This window comes from Prionailurus viverrinus, chromosome X, assembly GCF_022837055.1.
Source record: "Prionailurus viverrinus isolate Anna chromosome X, UM_Priviv_1.0, whole genome shotgun sequence".
NCBI lineage: Eukaryota > Metazoa > Chordata > Mammalia > Carnivora > Felidae > Prionailurus > Prionailurus viverrinus.
This window is the reverse complement of record NC_062579.1, coordinates 103,529,631-103,548,264: the sequence shown is the minus strand read 5'-3', so window position 1 is coordinate 103,548,264 and position 18,634 is coordinate 103,529,631. Positions and strand designations below refer to the sequence as shown.

The 18,634-nt window shown below is 43.4% G+C and overlaps 1 protein-coding gene across 1 annotated transcript in view; it reads left to right on the top strand.

Moving 5' to 3' along the window:
- The window catches only part of GPC3 (glypican 3), a 419,817-nt gene that overhangs the window by 355,600 nt on the left and 45,583 nt on the right, over positions 1 to 18,634 (top strand). The window contains exon 7 of the mRNA XM_047844910.1: positions 15,706 to 15,865. Within this exon, the coding sequence (XP_047700866.1) occupies positions 15,706 to 15,865 (160 nt within the window). The remainder of the gene's footprint in view (positions 1 to 15,705; positions 15,866 to 18,634) is intronic.

Here is an 18,634-nt window from a genome sequence, read left to right as displayed (position 1 = left end):
CTACTACATAACTTTGTTTTCTCCCCCCTCCTTTGTGCTGTTATCGTCCTACAGTTTACATCTCTACAGTTATACGCTCATCCACACATATTTATAATTTTTGCTTATGCATTTGTCCTTTAAAACCCAAAGAAGCAAATATTTGCTGAACAAGATACAATAATATTACCTATAGAGTTACCTTTCCTGATGTTCTTCATTTTTTCTTACGGCTTTGGGTTATTGTCTAATGTCCTTTCATTTCAGCCTAAAGGACTCCTTTTAGCATTTCTTGAAGGGCATGTCTAATAGTGACATGCTCCCTCGGCTTTTGTTTACCTGAGAATGTCTTAATTTCACCTTCATTTTTGGAAGGACACTTTTGCCAGATATAGAATTCTTCGTGGACGGTTTTTTCTTTGAGTGTTTTGAGTGTGTTATCCCACTGGCTTCTGGGCTTCTTGGTTTCTGATGAGAAATTGGCTGTTAATCTTCTTGAGTATTACTTCTACATGATGAGTTACATTTCTCACTGCTTTCGTGGTTCTCTCATTGTCTTTGACGTTCAGCACAGAGGTGTGAGAAATAATAGGCTCAGATCATTATTTAACATACAGAGAGAAACCGAAATTTCACAAAGCAATACAGTGAATGAGTATGCTTTTCTAGAAGCAAGGTAACGTTTCTGAGTGTACAGGTTTGACCTGGACAAAGGAGATACTGCCTTAATAACAAAAGTGAAGGAACTGTTTTCCCAATTGATGGAAAATAGATCTTATTTCTGGCTGGCATACCTAGAATAAGAAACAGAAGTCAAACTGGGGAAGGGTAGAGTAGAGATGTGTTTTGAAAAGGAGAAGGACTGGTTAGCAGTAATAGCAGCCCCCTGCAAGCCCCTGTGGCCCTCAGGTCTTACATTACTTATTGAGACCGTCATGTATTTGCTTTCCATTCGTTACGGTATCTGCATGAGCGTGAGTACCTAAGTGTGTGAATTTGTTGGGCACTTGGTCCCTGGTATTGTAGATGGTGCATTTATAGCAGAAGGTCTCTGCACTGTCAACTCACAGATGGTGATGCTGGAATTTAGTTCAAGCTTGTGGAATCATCACATACAACTTTACTCATGATGACACTGTAGATGTTCCTGACTCTTTCTGGAAACATGAAAACACAAGATGTCCACCGTCTGAAATGTCAGGGTAGCCCTTAACCATAGTTGCTATTTAAAGACGTATAAATTACAACTAGCCCACCAAAGTTAATCTTTGGGACAGCAACATATTTGAAGTTTTGCTTTAGTTGAAAGGCACTATGACTTACGGATCCAATATTCAGTTTAACAAAATCAGTCAAGTGCTTAAATGTGTATAATAGGAAACAAAATGGAATTATGTTTAACTGAATGCAAATGCAGGGATTTCAGTATGACTAAGTTTCTCTGAGATGTTTTCAACTGGAATATACAGGAAGAGATGAATGGGAGAAAAGGAAGTACCAATATTTTGATGGGTTGATTTATCCACTTAAGAGGGGATCAGATGAGGACTTTGGAAGGTATTATTCGACTACTTCCCCACACCTTCTAGAGAGGAACTCATTATGGACTATATATTTCTTGGGGGCAAGCTCCGTGTTCTATATACCACGTGTTCTATATAGCCAACCTAGGTGTTGACTGCCATATGCTCCCAGGGGCCATGTCATCCTCTTGGTACCCTGTGATTTGCCCAGGTTTGGCTAGGGACCCAGGAAAAAGAACCTCATTGCCCTCCTCCTGGACCTAAAAGCATTTTGCAACGCTCAAGTCCCTTTGCCTCTCTCTTATCTTATTTGTCCTAAACTGATTCTCCTATGATAATCCCCAAAGGTTAGGCAGAAAGTTAGCATTATATGCAGCACTGATATGGTTGAAAAGTTGTACCAACTATTGCCTTTGTGGGCTTGCTGTGCCCATTTGTAAAATGGGGTCCTTAGATCATGGGATCTCTCGGGCCTTTTCTAACTCACTTACCATTCCAAGTCTATGACCTAAATCCCTTAGTAATGTATTGAATATAATGCTGAGTACTTCTGGGCCCTCAGTACATCTAATACCTCCATTTCTCATACTGGACACCATTCCGTGGGAGGTAAGTTCTCTGCTTCCCAACCACCTCCTCCCCTATTATATCTAGCTAGGACCCAAGTCGATTTCTTCAAAGATGAAAATTACCGTGGCTGTGTCTGGAAGTCTGTTGAAGCAATACGTTGTTCAGAATGTATGCATGTTACCTGGTATATCAAAAGAGGTTAAACATTGTGGAGGAGAGAAACAATTGTTGATTTAACAAAATGTTAACAGACTGTGACTAAAAGGAACCCCAGAGGATGGTGGAGAAGCCCACGTTAAAACTGGTCAAGACATTTGTACCTGCTGAGCTCAGTGAAAAACAAAGGTAGAACCATAAATATGTGTTGGCTACAGTCTGTGATAAGCTGTCCTTTTTCCCTCCCCCACTTATATTCTCCTATTTCTGCAACTCTATCAGTACTATCATCACCCTGTTGTTTTGTGGGACAGGGAAGGAGTCCAGGTAAGACATCCAGCCAAGTACTTCATCCCAGGAGCAAGCAAAATGTATATACCCCATCCACCAAAGAGACCCAACAGAGAAAATAATTCACCGTAATCTTTGCTGACGTATACCTCACCAAAATAGCATGGGATCAAGCCCTGCCCAACACTGGGAACAAATTAGCTGGACTGGGTTCCATGATGCTTTTCCAGACCCTGTGGTTAAATTCTAATAAGCTTCTTAGGAACAACAAGGGGCCTGTCTGAGGAATGGATTCCTAGGCAGAGCCAGTAAGAGAAATGCTTGATGGGGTTTAGAGTCCAAGAATAAGAAGCAATGATGAGAGAGACCCAGATGGGAATGGAAATGATCGTATCTTTACTAGACTTCAACTCTGTGCTTTATTCAGAGAAGTGAAATTAAGATATGTTACCAAATGGTGAGTATATAGGTACACTAAATTAGTGAGTGTTTTACTTAGGGGAAAGAGGGTGAGTTTGAAGAATAGATTAGCCAAATGCTTAGTAGAAATGATTTTCGTAAGCATATACAATCAACCCAGCAGAACCTTGTGCAGCTAGAATTTCTTTCTCTTTTATTATAATGTTTATTCATTTTTGAGAGAATGTTGTTCTATTTTTGATATTTGTTCATTTTGTGTGTGCTCCACACTAATGGGGGAGGGGCAGAGAGGGGGCGACAGAGGATCCAAAGCTGGCTCTGCCCTGCCAGCAGAGAGCCCAATGCTGGGCTCAAACTCATGAACCGTGAGATCATGACGTAAGCCGAAGTCAGATGCTTAATCGACTGAGCCACCCAGGTGTCCCTGCAGCTAGAATTTCTGAATGTAGAATTGCCTAAGCTCACATTAGAAGAATGATCTCCAACCACTGATGTTAGGATCACTAATATCAATAGCAAGTAAATGTAAATGGCTGGTTTTTGTTAAAAGACCACGTAACCAAATACGGGATTCTGACAAAGTAGTGCATATATTCAGAGTGTTAATGGCCAAGCTTGAGTTGAACTACAACGTTCAGTGATCTCCTTTCAAACCGTATGCTAAACAGTTACCAAAAGGCAGAGCTCGAATTCCTCTGCTGTTGCCATTGCACATTCCTTCATGCGGTGTTTGACCACTCCATGCAAACCACTGGGGGTACAGAAAGGAAAACTACACCACGATAAGGAAGTATTTAATAATTGGGTAGCTGAAGTGTATGTCTAGGGTTGTCAGTAGCCCTCACAACATTCCAAAACCCTACTGGTCTTCTGTGACCAAAGTGTTACAAAACCTATACGTGGTGGATCCAGAGAGAGCCAACTGTTCTTGCATCTTCGATGCTGTATTTACCAAATAAAAGCACCGTTTTAGAACATATCCCAACTTTTCACGTTTGAAACGATTGCCCCAATCGTTTCTTCAGTGAATCTTCACTCAGGGAGGAGGGCTAAAAAGTACACAAGGGCACCATTCTTTTGCTTCTTCGGTGTCAATCTCTAAAAGTATGTGATTAAATATGAATATTATAATAGTTTTACTCATGCTTCCTGTGGGAGCCCATTTCCCTCTTAAGATTCCATAGCCTAAAACTTGGAAAAGGAAAGGTTTGAAGCTCTCTGACCTCCGAGGAAATACTAACGAGAAATTCAGAATCTAGTTGTTCATCAAGTCCCAGCTAATTTATTTATACCAGATGTACCGGGTCATTTATTATACTTCAGAATAATACAATTTGGCCTTAATTATCTGAAACCTATTTTAAAACTCCTGTTTTTCACATAGTATACCGGAGAAGGGAAACTGTTTCCACTGAAAACCTATTTTTAAATCCTGATCTAGACCTAGTCTTTAAAGGAAGGAAGCTTTGACAGGAAAACTAGAGGCATCTCAGTGATCCTTGGGGGGCCAGCGGCCTTCCAGAACAATAGTGAACCATGGTTCTCCAGCCATTGAGGTTGATCCTTCAAGCCCCATGCTTGATGACATGGCTAACTGTGGTTCATACACGGAGGTTATTTTTAGAGGCAAGAGTTTTCATTTCCCAAAAGTATAACCACAAGATGTCTATTTGGAATGGATCAGATTTATACTAGGACAATAGTAAAAGCTCAGATTATGCCTGTGTAACCTCAGTTCCCTGAGGAAGTATGTAATATTTTGGTACTCTCTTACCCTGGGATCCTTGCCCTCTGTCAATGGCCCTCATCTAACTGAGGCAATTGCTTTGGAAACCGAGCGGCGCTGTGGGGTTTCACAGATGTCTTCCAAGTAAGTTTTCCTTACGGGAGAAGTCTTATTTTGTCCTTGTGGCTTTTCACGATGATTTAAAACTGACGTAGGGACAACAATTCAGTAATGTTCAGCAATGGTGGTAGCCAGAGTCCGAGGCTTCCAGAGAGAGATTGGATTTGGTGGCCTGCAAGGGCACCCTGCTGCACCTGCATTTTGTGGCCACCCCTGCCGAATCAGCCTGATCTGGCCAGCTTCTCGAGTCCAGGCCAGCCTTGCCTCCAGCCTTACAACTGGGACGGGACTTCGTGGGACTTTTGGCCCCTTAAACTGAGATTTAGTCTACCAGGCTAGAGACCTGAAAGGCCGGCATTACAGGAGCACCTGGGTGGCTCAGTCGGTTAAGCGTCTGACTCTCGATTTCTGCTCGGGTCATGATCTCGTGGTTTGTGGGTTTGAGCCCTGCATCAGGCTCTGTGCTGACAGTGCGGAGCCTGCTTGGGATTCTCTCTCTCCCTCTCTCTGCCTCTCCCCCGCCCTCTCTCTCTCTCTCTCTCTCAAAATAAATAAATATACTTTCAAAAAAAAAAAAAAAGAGGAAGGCATTACCGAGCCCAGAGTTAGCACACACAAGCTGACTAATCTAGCAAACAGAATATTCACCGGAAATTATAAGAAGCTCACTGGGTGGCCTTGAGAATCCCATCCAGCCACTTACTGTTTTGGTTGGCCACATCCCTTTGGGTGAGTTGGTTCATTTGCCTAGATGCTTTTTTTAAATTTTATTTTAAGTAGGCTCCATGCGAAGACTCAGACTCATGACCCTGAGATCAAGAGTCACACGCTCCACGACTGAGCCAGCCAGGTGCCCCTGACTTCACCTCACTTTATCAGAGTAAGAGGCTCCTTCAACCGGAGCAGAATATGGTACCTGCCTCTCAGGATTGCCCTAATAAAGTGAATGCTGGCAGTCGGTCACTTAGTCTATGTGTCTATCTGTGTAGCGTCAGTGATCTGAGGGCTCCCTGGCAGGAATCGGCTATTTCCATACCAGAGCAATAGCAGTGGCCTGTCAGAGCAGGGTTGCAGAGATGGGGAGTGGGAGAGATCTCAAGGTGGTGAATAAATTGCTTGTTTACTTTGTCAACCCATTGGCCCGTTCATTCGTTCAGTTACCAAGCATTTCCGAAGCACCTACTACATCTCAGGCACCGTTTGAGTCCCAGGACCGTGCCCTTTCCCAGTTAATGATGGAGTACAGAAGCTCGCATCTCTGACTCCACTCCAAATTCTACCAGCCTTATTTGTAAAAGGAGGCTACTAATACTTGCCCTGCTGCCTCATGGGGGTCCTGGACGGATCAACTGAGAAAGCAGATATGGAAGTACCTTTAATTATAAAAATGATAAAATGGCTGACAGCAGTGATGCATCACGATTTTTCTGAGGGCCTGCAGTGTTCCACAGAACGAGCCCTGCCCAGACTGCAACTGAAGGTCAACGGATACCAACATTTCAGAATTCCTCTCCTTCAGAGACTCAGATATATAGGAATGTATCGGTTTTAATATATATCATCGTGTGAACACTTACTGTGCGCCAGATACTAAGCTCATGCTTTACATGGATTACCTCGTTTAATCCCCACAGCAATGTAGTGATCCGTACACGTATTGTTATACCCGTTTTATAGATAAGAAACATCAGGGGTTTTAGAGGGGTTCAAGAGCAACTTGTTTATAGTCACAAAGCTGGGAAATGATAGAGTCTAGATTTGAATGCGGGTTTGCTGACTCTAGAGTGTGAGCTTTTAACCACGGTGCACTACCCCCTCTTGGAAGAGAACAAAACTCCATACGGTTCTCAGCCATTGGGAATAGTACCGTCATTTTTTTGTATTTTCTTTTAAAGCAGTGGACAGCGTCCCAAAAGTGCAGAGAACCATTTCTACCGCGGAGAGGGAGCCCCGCTGAAATCGCTTTCATTTTATCTCCAGTTTGCTTCTTTCACATCCTGGTTTGTGTTTTACCATCTAGACATTGATTTCATCGGGAGGACTTAGGCGCACAGGTTTCAGTGCCACGTTGACAAACGTCAAGTAAAAATCGGGGGAGCTGGATGTGGGGGAGAAAGCGTGTGCTGTGAACGAGAGGCGGGCGTGGGAGCCAGGGCCGGACAAGAGCGTATCTGGGTGTGGGTGGCCTTCTTACTGATTCCATCTGGAAACCCAGCTCGAGCAGGTCTGTGTGCTCTTCACCGCTAACATCTCTGCGTGCGTCCTCCGAGCACAGACCCTCCTCTCCCCGGGAGCATCCAGATGGGTTTCCTCACGGAGCTCGGTTAGCGGGTGTTGCTCACGGAAAAGAGTTTCCTCAGACTCCTCAAAGACTTCCACTCAGCCTTGTCTCTGGTGGCTCGGTGTTTGGCCGTGGAGCACTCCCTCTTTTGCCTTACGGCAGCAGAGCTAGCACGTTCGAGAACTTAGTACCTTGCCAGGCAGTGTGCCAAACACCTTACACGCAGCTATCTATTTATTTGTTCGCTCATCCACTCAATGAATATTTACTGAACTTTCACTTTGAACCAAACGCTGCGCTATATACGTGCTGGTAGTCGAAACAGACCAGCGCCCCTTCTGTTACTCTAGGGGGATTTATAATTACCAACTGTGGAAAGTTCTATGACGGAAGGATACGTGGGACCGTGAAAGGTGAATGAATAGCATCATCTTCCATTTTACAGGTAAGGAAACTGAAGCTCAGAGAGATTGAGTAAGTTGCCCAAAGTAACACGGCCAGGAAGTAGGCTGAGTGGAGATTCAGATCCACGCTGGTCAGATTCCAAAGCTCACACTCTTAACTGCTATACTTTATTGCCTCTCCAATGTGTGAAGCGCATATATAGCCATTAATTCTAGCCCCATACATTTGGGTTCTGGCTGCATCTCAAATGTGTGGAGTTGCAATTGTTTCCAATTAGTTGTGGCTGCGGTTTGGTGCATTTGTTCAAAGAAAGCGTGCATGCAGAACAGAGGTCACGTGCCCTGAGTCCTGTGGATGTGCACAACGTATAAATAATAATGGCATTCCAGAAAAGCTGGGATTCATTGGAATCGCCGCATTTGTTTCCCATTAGCTTATGCTACTCAAATACAAACAGTAAAGCATGTGTTTACATTGCTGTGGACATGGAAAGCCGGGCCCCCAAAGCATTCCTTGCAGGTTGTATAAAGCTTAGCATCCAAATAGTTCAGAATCAGTTTTGTAAGCCCAGCTTAATAGCTTTAAAATGTAACCTGGATTCCACATATTGAAAAACCGCCCAGAGAGAGGTATGTGAGTGGCCCAAAGAGACAAGGCCAGCTAAATCCTCAAACTATGTACCAAGCCCCATATTTGCAGTTATCTGTTTTGTTTCTTATCCTTTATTTTTAAAAAAAGCTAAAGAGCTTAAAGTCCAGAAAACTCTTAGCCACGGAGCAGCAGTAATGGAATTTTTCATTCTATTCTAACCAGCTGTCTGAAGCTTTTCAAAACAAACCTGTTTATGATGAGATCGTTTGGTTATTTAAGACCGTGTAACATGGCAAGGCTGGGAAAAACAAGTGGGAGGCATCCAACGGCATTATCTCCCCCTTCCCGGTCTCCCAGCCAATAACAAAAGGCTTTCCCATCAAGCTGTAGTTCACAGCTAGCATCTGAGAAGGTGAGATTGAACTGGAAATCATCTCAGGTAAATAAGACGGCAAAACTGTGAGATGAAGGCCCCATTCGTTGATGTCTTTGCCTAACACGGCATGTTTTTGTTGAAGGGCTCTTGGCTTGGAAGCAGAAGCCTTTATTTTTATTTATTTTAAGTTTTTATTTGCTTGTTTGTTTGTTTTTGAAATAACCTCTATGCAAGCATGGGGCTCGAACTCGTGACCCCGAGATCGAGAGTTGCACGCTCCACCGACCGAGCCAGCCAGGCGCCCCCAGAAGCCTTCATTTTTAATGAGGTCTCCGTCCCTTACTCAGGGACTTGGCCAAGTTATGTCCTGTCTCTGAGCCTCAGCGTCCTCCCTTGATGTGGGAAATAGGGATGGTAATCTTCCTCGTTGCACAAATTGGCGGTGGGGATCGGAGGAGTCCATGAGAGAGCGTATGTTAAACCCTAGCACAGTGTGTGGCTGATAAGGTCCATATCTTTGCAATCAAGATAATTCCAAGAGGCACGTTATTTATACCATATAGGCAGATCAAGAGTGGCTGCTCTCCCTGGTCTAATTTCAACATATTTGATCCCCCTAAGAACAACAAGTATGTTCTTTGATCTTTGTTCTCCTGCCAAGCAAGCCCGAAAAGAGCTTTGGCCAACTCACATCGTCCCATGCCACAATATTCTTTTGTTATCCTGGTTATGGTTTTAAGAATGTGAAATTGCTATATTCTGGGAAGCCCTCTTTTCTCTTACGCCGTGGTTCTAATTTTCTTAAGTAATTATTCCAGGCTTTTTGGTTCCTTTTATCGCACAGCCCCGAGTACCTGTTCCAAAGCTAACTTTAAATATTTCACTTTCTAATCAAATGAGCTCACTCACCTTTACACAAGGGTATTTTCATTAACTACAAAGACAAAAGGTCACGATGTCTGTACTTAAGTGAAAGGGAAATCATCAGATGGAATTTACTTTTTGAAAAAAAAAATGGTTTGAAGAGCACATATTAAGGATTCAAACACGCACGAGGCTGAAGTGACTCTTCATCGAACAGGATTTCAGAGGGTTTCTGGGAAGTAGAGTGACACTGGAGCAGCCTTTCTTAAAGTGATTCGCTCGTGGCAAGATGGTGGGGGGCAGATCCAGTTCAAAGTGCTCTGTCGGGGCCTACCAAATCAGAGGCTCTGTGGCTGGGGCCCAGGAGCCCGAGCTTTTAACAGGTATCTTAGGTGATCCTTACAGACATTGTAGACTCACTCCTATGCGGTATAAAAGTGGACATATACTTTTTTAAGGTTTTATTTTTTAAAAGTAATCTGTACTCCCACCATGGAGCTTGAACTCACAGCTCCGAGATCAAGAGTCAGAAGCTCTACCAGCGGAGCCAGCCAGGCGTCCCTAAACAATGTATGTTCTCTTTGACCCAGTGATCCTACTAGTGGGAAACTAAGGAAATAATCCAAAATATGGGAAGAGTTATGTGACAGCTCCTGGTGCCTCATTTTTACTTACAAGAACAAAAAAATGAGAAGCGATGTCAATGTTCAGTAGCAGGCACTGTGTAGGTGTTTTATCACATTTAAAGCGTTGCTTTCACCACATTTATTCATTACAACAATTCTGTGAGGCAGGCATTATTCTCCTCAGTTTACAGATGAGGACTCCGAGGTTTAGGGGGAATAAGCAGCAGGTAGTAAATGGGGGAAAAGTTAACAATGGGGGAAACCAGGATTCTCATCCAAGTCAGTCTGATTCTAAAATCCAAATTCACCTCTTTAAAACTGTAGGCGTTACAAAGAATGTCAGGCTTATAGAATGATTATGGGGGTGGTGGGGTGAAATAATCAGACCTGGGTTTTAATAAGATAGTTTACATTGATAACCATCATTCTGAGCCTTGGCTTTTAAAAAGCTATCAGGATAGTGTCCTTTGAAAATGGCAAGCAGTTAATCAAAAGCATTAGGCACCTAAAGTTAACTGATTGTGTGCGAGGCCCTCATAACTTTCTTTTTATAAAGTGAGTGTTCAGTCTGGAAGACATTGTAAAGAGTGAGAGAGGGAACGAAAAGGTCAATACTGTGGATTGTAATGAGCTGATTTGATTTCGGTGCCAGATTCCCGGCTGTACGGAATCCACAATGTCGCTGGCAATTCTTCATCGCGGACACGTTACCCTTCTTTCAACACTCTGGAGCTTCAGACTCTTCTTTAGGACTCTCTTCACTAATAATCGTTGTCCAGATTTGAATTTGTTTCCTCAATGTGAGGGTTAGGCGCACCGGCAGATGTCTGTGCAATGGTTTCAACGCATACCGTAATCCTTCAATGTGGGAGTTGTCTCCAAAATGGGAGTCACGTAAGACTAAAGAACTAATCTCGCTGGCAAGATTTTAAAGTCTTTTTAATTGCACTTAAAAAAAATTGAGGGGCACCTGGGTGGCTCAGTTTGGTTAAGTGTCCGACTTCGGCTCAGGTCGTGATCTCGTAGTTCGTGAGTTTGAGCCCCGCGTCGGGCTCCGTGCTGACGGCTTGGAACCTGGAGCCGCCTTCGGATTCTGTGTCTCCCTTTCTCTGCCCTTCCCCCACTCATGTTGTCCCTCTCTCTCTCTCTCTCAAAAATAAATAAACATCAAAACATTTTTTTAAAAGAATAATAAAGCAATCAGCTATATACTTAAGATTAGAGTATTTAAAAAAAAAATTGAACTACCAGAGAATATTAGGAGCATTGTACATGGGGTCGGAAAACGGCCTCTCAAAGATTAGCTATAGATCGTAGCTGGGGTCATCCAAAGTTTTAGCTAGTCATTCACAAGTTCTTCTATAATTAATCTGGGCTTTGGCTTTCTCCTTTTCCACGAGGTTGTGGAACCTTCGAAAGAATTAAAGATACTGTGCCAATTTATTTTGCTTCCATTCAATAGCACATTTATTGAGTACCTATTAGGTGCCAGACATCGCCCTAGATGTAACGAGGTTCAAAGATAAATAAGACTGAGCCCCTGCACAGCTCCCAGGCTGGTGATACAGCAAAGTCACACGTACAAATAAATAAGACCAGGCTGCATACATAAGATGCTGTTTAGGAGGTACAGACAAAGGAAGCGGCGGTGGAAAAAAGAAAGGGAGAACAGGGGCGCCTGGCTGGCTCAGTCGGTTGAGCATCTGACTTCAGCTCAGGTCATGATCTCATAGGTCATGAGTTTGAACCCCACATCGGGGGGTGGTTCAGAGCCAGCTTGGGATTCTCTGTCTCCCTCCCTCTCTTTCTCTTTCAACAAATAAACGTCAAAAAAGTTCCTTAAAAAAAGGAAAGGAAGAGCCATAATGACCATCTGTGGTAGCCAGGAAGACTTAAGGAAGTGGCATTTGAACTCGGCTTATTAGAAGGATGGAGTGCTTTCAATAGACAGAAATGAAAGCAGCTCGTACTAGGTGCTCAATTAATGTTTGCTGACAAGGCTAATGACAGACACAGATATGAGATGTGCTTGAGAAATAGCAAGTTTACTAACCCAGATCCAATCGCAAATTCCCCTTATATGAAGCAATTCTAATTCAGGTAATCCGTGACGTACATGAAGGTCATTTTTTTGAAAATTAACCTAAAAAGGCTTATATCAAAAGCAATTTTCTCATACGAAGTCATGGTATAAGAAGGAGATCAGGGTGTAGTGGTTCAAACTGAAGTGACATTAGCAGTGTTCAAAGAATGGTTTCTGGACCCTGGTGATCCATGAAGCCTAGGGATCCGCAAGGTCAAAATCACCTGCAAAACAGTACCACGATGTTATTTTGCCCTTTTCACTGTGCTGATACTTGTGCCAATGGTGCAAAAGCACTGTTGAGTACAACTGTCAGCACCACAGTGTGAATCAAAGCAGTGACACCGGGGCACCTGCGCGGCTCAGTGGGTTAAGTGTCCAAATTTGGCTCAGGTCATGATCTCGTGGTTTGTGAGTTCAAGCCCCGTGTCGAGCTCTGTGCTGAGAGCTCAGAGCCTGGAGCCTGCTTCGGATTCTGTGTCTGCCTCTCTCTCTGCCCCTCCCTTCCTGCTCACACTCTGTCTCTCTCTCTCTCTCTCTCTCTCAAAAATAAATACACGTTAAAAATTTTAATTAAAAAAGAATATCATGGCTGGAGCACCTGGCTGGCTCAGGTGGTAGAACATACAACACTTGATCTTGGGGTCATGAGTTCGAGCCCCACACTGGACACAGAGATAACTTTAAAAAAAAAAAAAGCCATGGCTGAAGCAGTAAAATGATTAGTTTATTAAACTATAACCCCTGAGTATCCTTGTAAAAAATATTCTGTTACAAAATGCAAAGTACATTTAAGGTATTTCTGCTGCAAACTGTGTGGGTGTGTGTCTCAAGGAAAAGCACTTGTAAGATCATTTAAGCTAGGAGCTAAACTGGCCTCATCTTTCATGGAACACCATTTTTATTTCAGATAATACCTGACAAACTATGGTTATACAGACTTGGGTATTTGCTAGGCATTTTCTTTGAAAGGAATAAAGAGAACCCATCAGTTAAAGGAAAAGCTGACAGCATTTGTTGCCAGTGAGAAAATTGAAACTTTCAAGAGAAACTCAACATTTTAGAAAATCCGTATTTGCCACTGTGAGCTTGAGAGCTTCCCAATGCTTCGACTTTTCCTGATGAGATTGGAGATGATGTAATTAATAAATGTGCTTTTTTTTATGTCTCATATAATAAGAGGTGTTGACATTTGGAAAACCTACATAGCTCAGTGAACCAATATTTTTTTTAATGTTTATTTACTTTTTGAGAGAAAGAGAGAGACAGTGTGAGCAGGGAGGGGCAGAGAGACAGGGAGACCCAGAATCCAAAGCAGGCTCCAGGCTTTGAGCCATCAGCACAGAGCCTGACGCGGGGCTCGAACTCACAAACCGTGAGATCATGACCTGAACCGAAGTCGGTCGCTTAACCCACTGAGTCACCCAGGCACCCCTCAGTGAACCAGTGCTTTTGGATGAACCCCTGTATGACGATACAAAATGGGTAAAAGGTCCATTCAAAGTTCAGAACATACCAATGGATTTTAATGGAACAGAACATGAAAAGTATATTCATGTGGTTTCATATTGCACGTTGTGAGGAACTTCCCCCCCTTGTTGAGAGTGTCTATGAAGTATCAATGACAAATAGTGACAGTTATCTGAAAAGGCTGCTAACATACTTCTCTTTTGCCACTACATTTCTGTGAGACCTGGATTTTCTACAAATATTTCAACCAAAACAACATGTAACAACAGATTGAACGGAGGAGCAGATGTGATGATCCAGCTTCCATATTAAGCTGGACTTTAAAAGACATTTGCAAAAATGTACAACAACGCCACCCTTCCTTCTAACTCCCTTATGTCAGGGAAAAATACATTTCTTTTTCATTAGAAAACGTTATTTCTGTGAGCACATCGCGGGTTTATTACTGTTATGTTTAGACAAGTTATTAAATATTTTTTACATTTCTCAGATATAATTTCTAAGATAGTAAGTGTCAGTAGATATAGCTTGTATAAACAGAAGTTCTGTGATATTCCAAGTAAGAGTAAAAAGGGGTTCTGAGACCAAAAAGTTGGAGAGTCACTGGTCTAGCTTGTCCTGGCCTATGCATCTGTATTATACATTTAGGGTACATTTACATTTACATTTACATGTAGGGTGGGGAGGGTCAGAGAAAGGGTGCATTAGAGCTGCAGAATAGAGATGGTGCTAGATGGTGGGTGGTTTGGCTTCTCTGACACCATTGGAGGTAGCTTATTGGACTTTTCCTTCCTTGCTTGAAAAAGAAACAAAGCCACCGTCACATGTCTCTACGGCACACAGCTTGTTTCAACTAGATCTTGGTGTAGCAGCTAAATCACAAATAAAGAACATAAAAGAATACTTTGCAGTGACAGTGAACACAGATAACAGAAACCACAGAAACCAAGATGTGTCGGTGCATGCGTTTTATTTTTCTGGATACCTCTTGCACAATTGCAAAGATCTCATTTTCGGTAGATCCAGCATCTTCTGTTGGCCATTGTTTATTTTTTCAACGTTTATTTATTTTTGGGACAGAGAGAGACAGAGCATGAACGGGGGAGGGGCAGAGAGAGAGGGAGACACAGAATCGGAAACAGGCTCCAGGCTCTGAGCCATCAGCCCAGAGCCCGACGTGGGGCTCGAACTCACGGACCGTGAGATCGTGACCTGGCTGAAGTCGGACGCTTAACCGACTGCGCCACCCAGGCGCCCCTGTTGGCCATTATTTAAAACTAGGAAGTGGGCCTGACATTTAAGACTGAGAGTGGATGGTGGGGCAGGAATAGAGGACGCTGGAATACAGCCTCGGAGAGAGATGAAGCGGAAAAGCGAAATGGGGTCTGAGAACTGCCCCCACAGACCATTGATGCGGTGAGCTGGGCTTTTGGGTCAGTGGAGAGATTTGGGGGAGGTGGGAGTCCCATAAAATTAGACGTTGACCACATAACTGAAAAGTCAGACACAAAACACACGTGTCTCTTAGTAGGCATGTTACCTACTATTAATAAAGCAAAACGAATCTCAAACCATCTTACTGAAATCGTGGAAGGGGGAGAGGTTTTTATTTATTTATTTATTTTTAATTTTTTATTTTTTTGAAGGGCCATCAGTCTCAGAGTTTTATTCTTTTTTTTTTTTTTTATGAAATTTATTGAGAAATTGGTTTCCATAGGGGGAGAGGTTTTTAAAGCTTTTCTGGTGATCAAGACACGGTATGTGGCAATTAATTGTACGTATTCATTTAAAATGTGTGTAAAATGTCATTGCTAGTCTCTCCTTCTAGTGGGAAGCATTTGTTATTTCAATTTGGCGAATGGGAACGTAGGGGGCTTCTATAGGGATCTTGTCTGATCTTGGTGTCCTCTCAGCCGATAAATATGCTTTGCCTATACATCCTAAGTTTCTCATCGGTGAGTGCTACCACGGAGGCTTTCGGGAAATTAAATACCATGGTATGGAAAAGTCTGATGCGGTATATGCTCTAGTCGAGAATCCTGTCAAACGCTATGGAACGTTCCAGACTATAAGCAGTTTACACCTATCTGCATTTGAAAAATGCTTTTTCAAAGCCCCCGTGTGATTCATTCACCATTTTTTTAATGCCTCCTGCCAGCAAGACACAGTTTCAGACCTACCTGAGAAATCTCAAGCGCGGTACATTTCTGGTCGTTTCTTGCAGCTCCTGAGGACCATGTCTGTGCCCAAAGGTAGAGTTCTGGATAAAACCCTTGACGAGGAAGGGCTTGAAAGTGGCGACTGTGGCGACGATGAAGACGAGTGCATCGGGGGCTCGGGGGACGGCACCACGAAAGTGAGGAACCAGCTCCGCTTCCTTGCAGGTGCGTGTGAGCGCCAGCGCGTCTGAGCAAAAATGGCCATGCTCGCAGAGTCAACTGACTCTGCTCTCTAAAACTTTCCACAAGTCCCTGCGACATAGAATGCCTTCAACTCTGCAAGGAAATAGTATATTCTAGAAAAATAAAGTTTTCAGGTAGGCTTCTTCCCCCCCCCCCCCCCCCCCCCCCCGCCATCTCTGGACCCGGGTAGATTCAAAGGGTAACTTCCTGTTTGTTATTTTATCCTCTGAAATGAGCTGACCTAATCATGTGGCTCTGTTTCCCGTTGGACATTTCCTTGGTTCCTCTCACTTATAAAAAGCAACGCAGTCTTCGGAGTCTGGTGAAAACCAGCAGTGAGGTAACCTTGGAAGGAAGCATAAGAATATCATACCATTGCTCACGTTTATTTCGGTAGAGATGCTCCTCTTTTGACCCGTCTTAAATTACACCCATCCCTCCGCCGTATGTTGACTAACCTGGCATTAAAACTTAATACTTTTTCAAAAAAAAAAAAATTACAGCCATCCCTCAAAATGCATTTCAAGTTTGCTGCAGTAAAAAAGAAAAAAAAAAAAAAGCTTTAGGGAGAGGGCGAACTTGTATTTGCATTCTGGCTGTCTTTCTCCTAAGACTTCACTCCCTTGTTCACCAAACGGGGGTCATTGCCCCGACTTCACAGGACTACTGCAGGATTAAATCAGGAGGGCCAAGTCGTACAGCGTCTAGCCTGGTACCTACCACATTCTCGGTGCTCCATAATTGTTAGTTTCCTTGAACGAAATCTTTCACAACCAGGCTACACGTGTCTCCATCCTCTCTGAATTACTAAAACAAACTCTACCAACGCTTTCCAGAAATAGTCTGCAGTGGCCCCCACGTTCCATTCCTAGGGCACAACGCGGTCACCCAGAGGCTGGCATCTTATAATCAGTAAAAATAATAGAAGCCAACACTCGATGGACATTAACCATGCTCTAAGCACTGTGCCGAAATTTTAGCTGCATTGCCTTATGTCATTTTCACAACGAACGAGGGGTTGTCCTTATTCCCGCTTTACGGATGAGCAAATGGATGCTGGAGTAGAGTCATTTGCTTACAGTCGTGCAGTCGCTGAGGGCAGAGTCAGGGTTCAGAGCGAGGAAATGAGATTCTGGAGGCCACTCTTGGAACAGCTCCACTCCGATTCTTCTTTCTCTGCTCATCTAGACAATTGTAGAAAGACTGAAATCTGCTTTGTATTTTGCTACCCAGGAAAGCTTTCGGTCATCGAAAGCTTGCCTGCACGATTCTTCAAAATATTGACTGGTCCCGGCATTGATCCTTGGGGCACGCCAGTTTTCCTACTTCTCCAAAAATGCCCCTGCCTGTCCCTGCTCTTGCTTTTCCGCCGATAAGCCACTTCCCTATCCTTGTCAGAGCACGACTCCACAGTTCCATGGTGACTTAAGTTTTTTCAACAGTGTTTGGTAGGGGACCTTGTCAAGGGCCTTTTCAAAATCTAAATAGATTACATCCACTGGTTTTCCTTTGTCCACATGCACATTTATCCTCTCAAAGAATTCTAGTCAATTAGTTAGGCATGATTAACCCTAAGTGCTTTGTAAACTGTAAAACACTACACAAATGGTGGTTAATTTAATTTCCAGGAAAAATGATGCCTTACCCCCAATAGGTTACACTTGGCTAACATGTTCAGTGATCCTACCAGCCTGGAGCTCCTTCGGTCCCCTTTGAAATGTTTCTCATGGAGAGGAGACTCACTGGCAATCTGCCAGATTCATGGCACAATAGCTGTTTGGAACGACAAGCCATATACTTTGGTCAGCTGTTACACAATTTTACCCCAAATCTGGGTAGATGCCATCTGGTCCTGGTGATTCATCAACATCCATTTAGTCAACTAGGCTTGGAACACTCTGTGCATTTACTGCCGTCTCACTTAGAATTCCAGATTCCTTCCTCCAAAACACAACTTGGGAATAAAAAAAACAAGGCTCAGAGTGGGTTCAGACTCTATTCTGTCTCCCTCTTGTCCCCGCCCGGACCTTTTACACCATAACCAGCAAGCGGTCCTACTGGCCAGCTGCCCTGGCTCACATCTTCCCTTGTTTCGCTGAACTGGATGAAGTGCAGGACACGTCGTTTTCTCTGTTCCTGACTTTCTTTCTGGCTCCCATGCGTCCTGGGCCAAGCCCCTTCCTCTTTTTAGAAGTCGGTTTCTCCATCTTTTGTGTTTTCTTCTGACCTCGTAGGTTCCCTGCTTTCTTACTTCATGTCTCTTGTTACGTAAGATCGTGGCAATGAAATAAAATCATCATCATCATCATCATCATCATCATCATCATCATCATCAAATCAGCCACGCAAAGCATTTGGCATGGTGCCTGGCACCTAGTAAGCACTCAAAAAAGCCTATCTACTATTAAAGCAACTGGTCTGTTGCTGCTAACTGCTGACCTCTGGAGCTCAAAGAGCCTGCAGATGTAGCTTAGAATTAGCTTGTTTTATTAGTTTGTTTGTTTAAGACTCATAAAAGGCAATTACAACCAGGTAACCAACACGCAGCAATATCCCCAGTACCCCTTGCTACTCCAAGTGGGGTCCGTGGACCAGCAGCATCCGTATCATCTGGGAATTTGTTAGAAACGCAGACTCTCAGAGCCCACCTCAGACCTGCTGGGTCATAAGGTCATGTTGACAAGGTCCCTAGCTGATTCATTTGCCCCCTTTCCACCTTGTAACCGAGCACTTGTGGCATTTAGGTTTAAT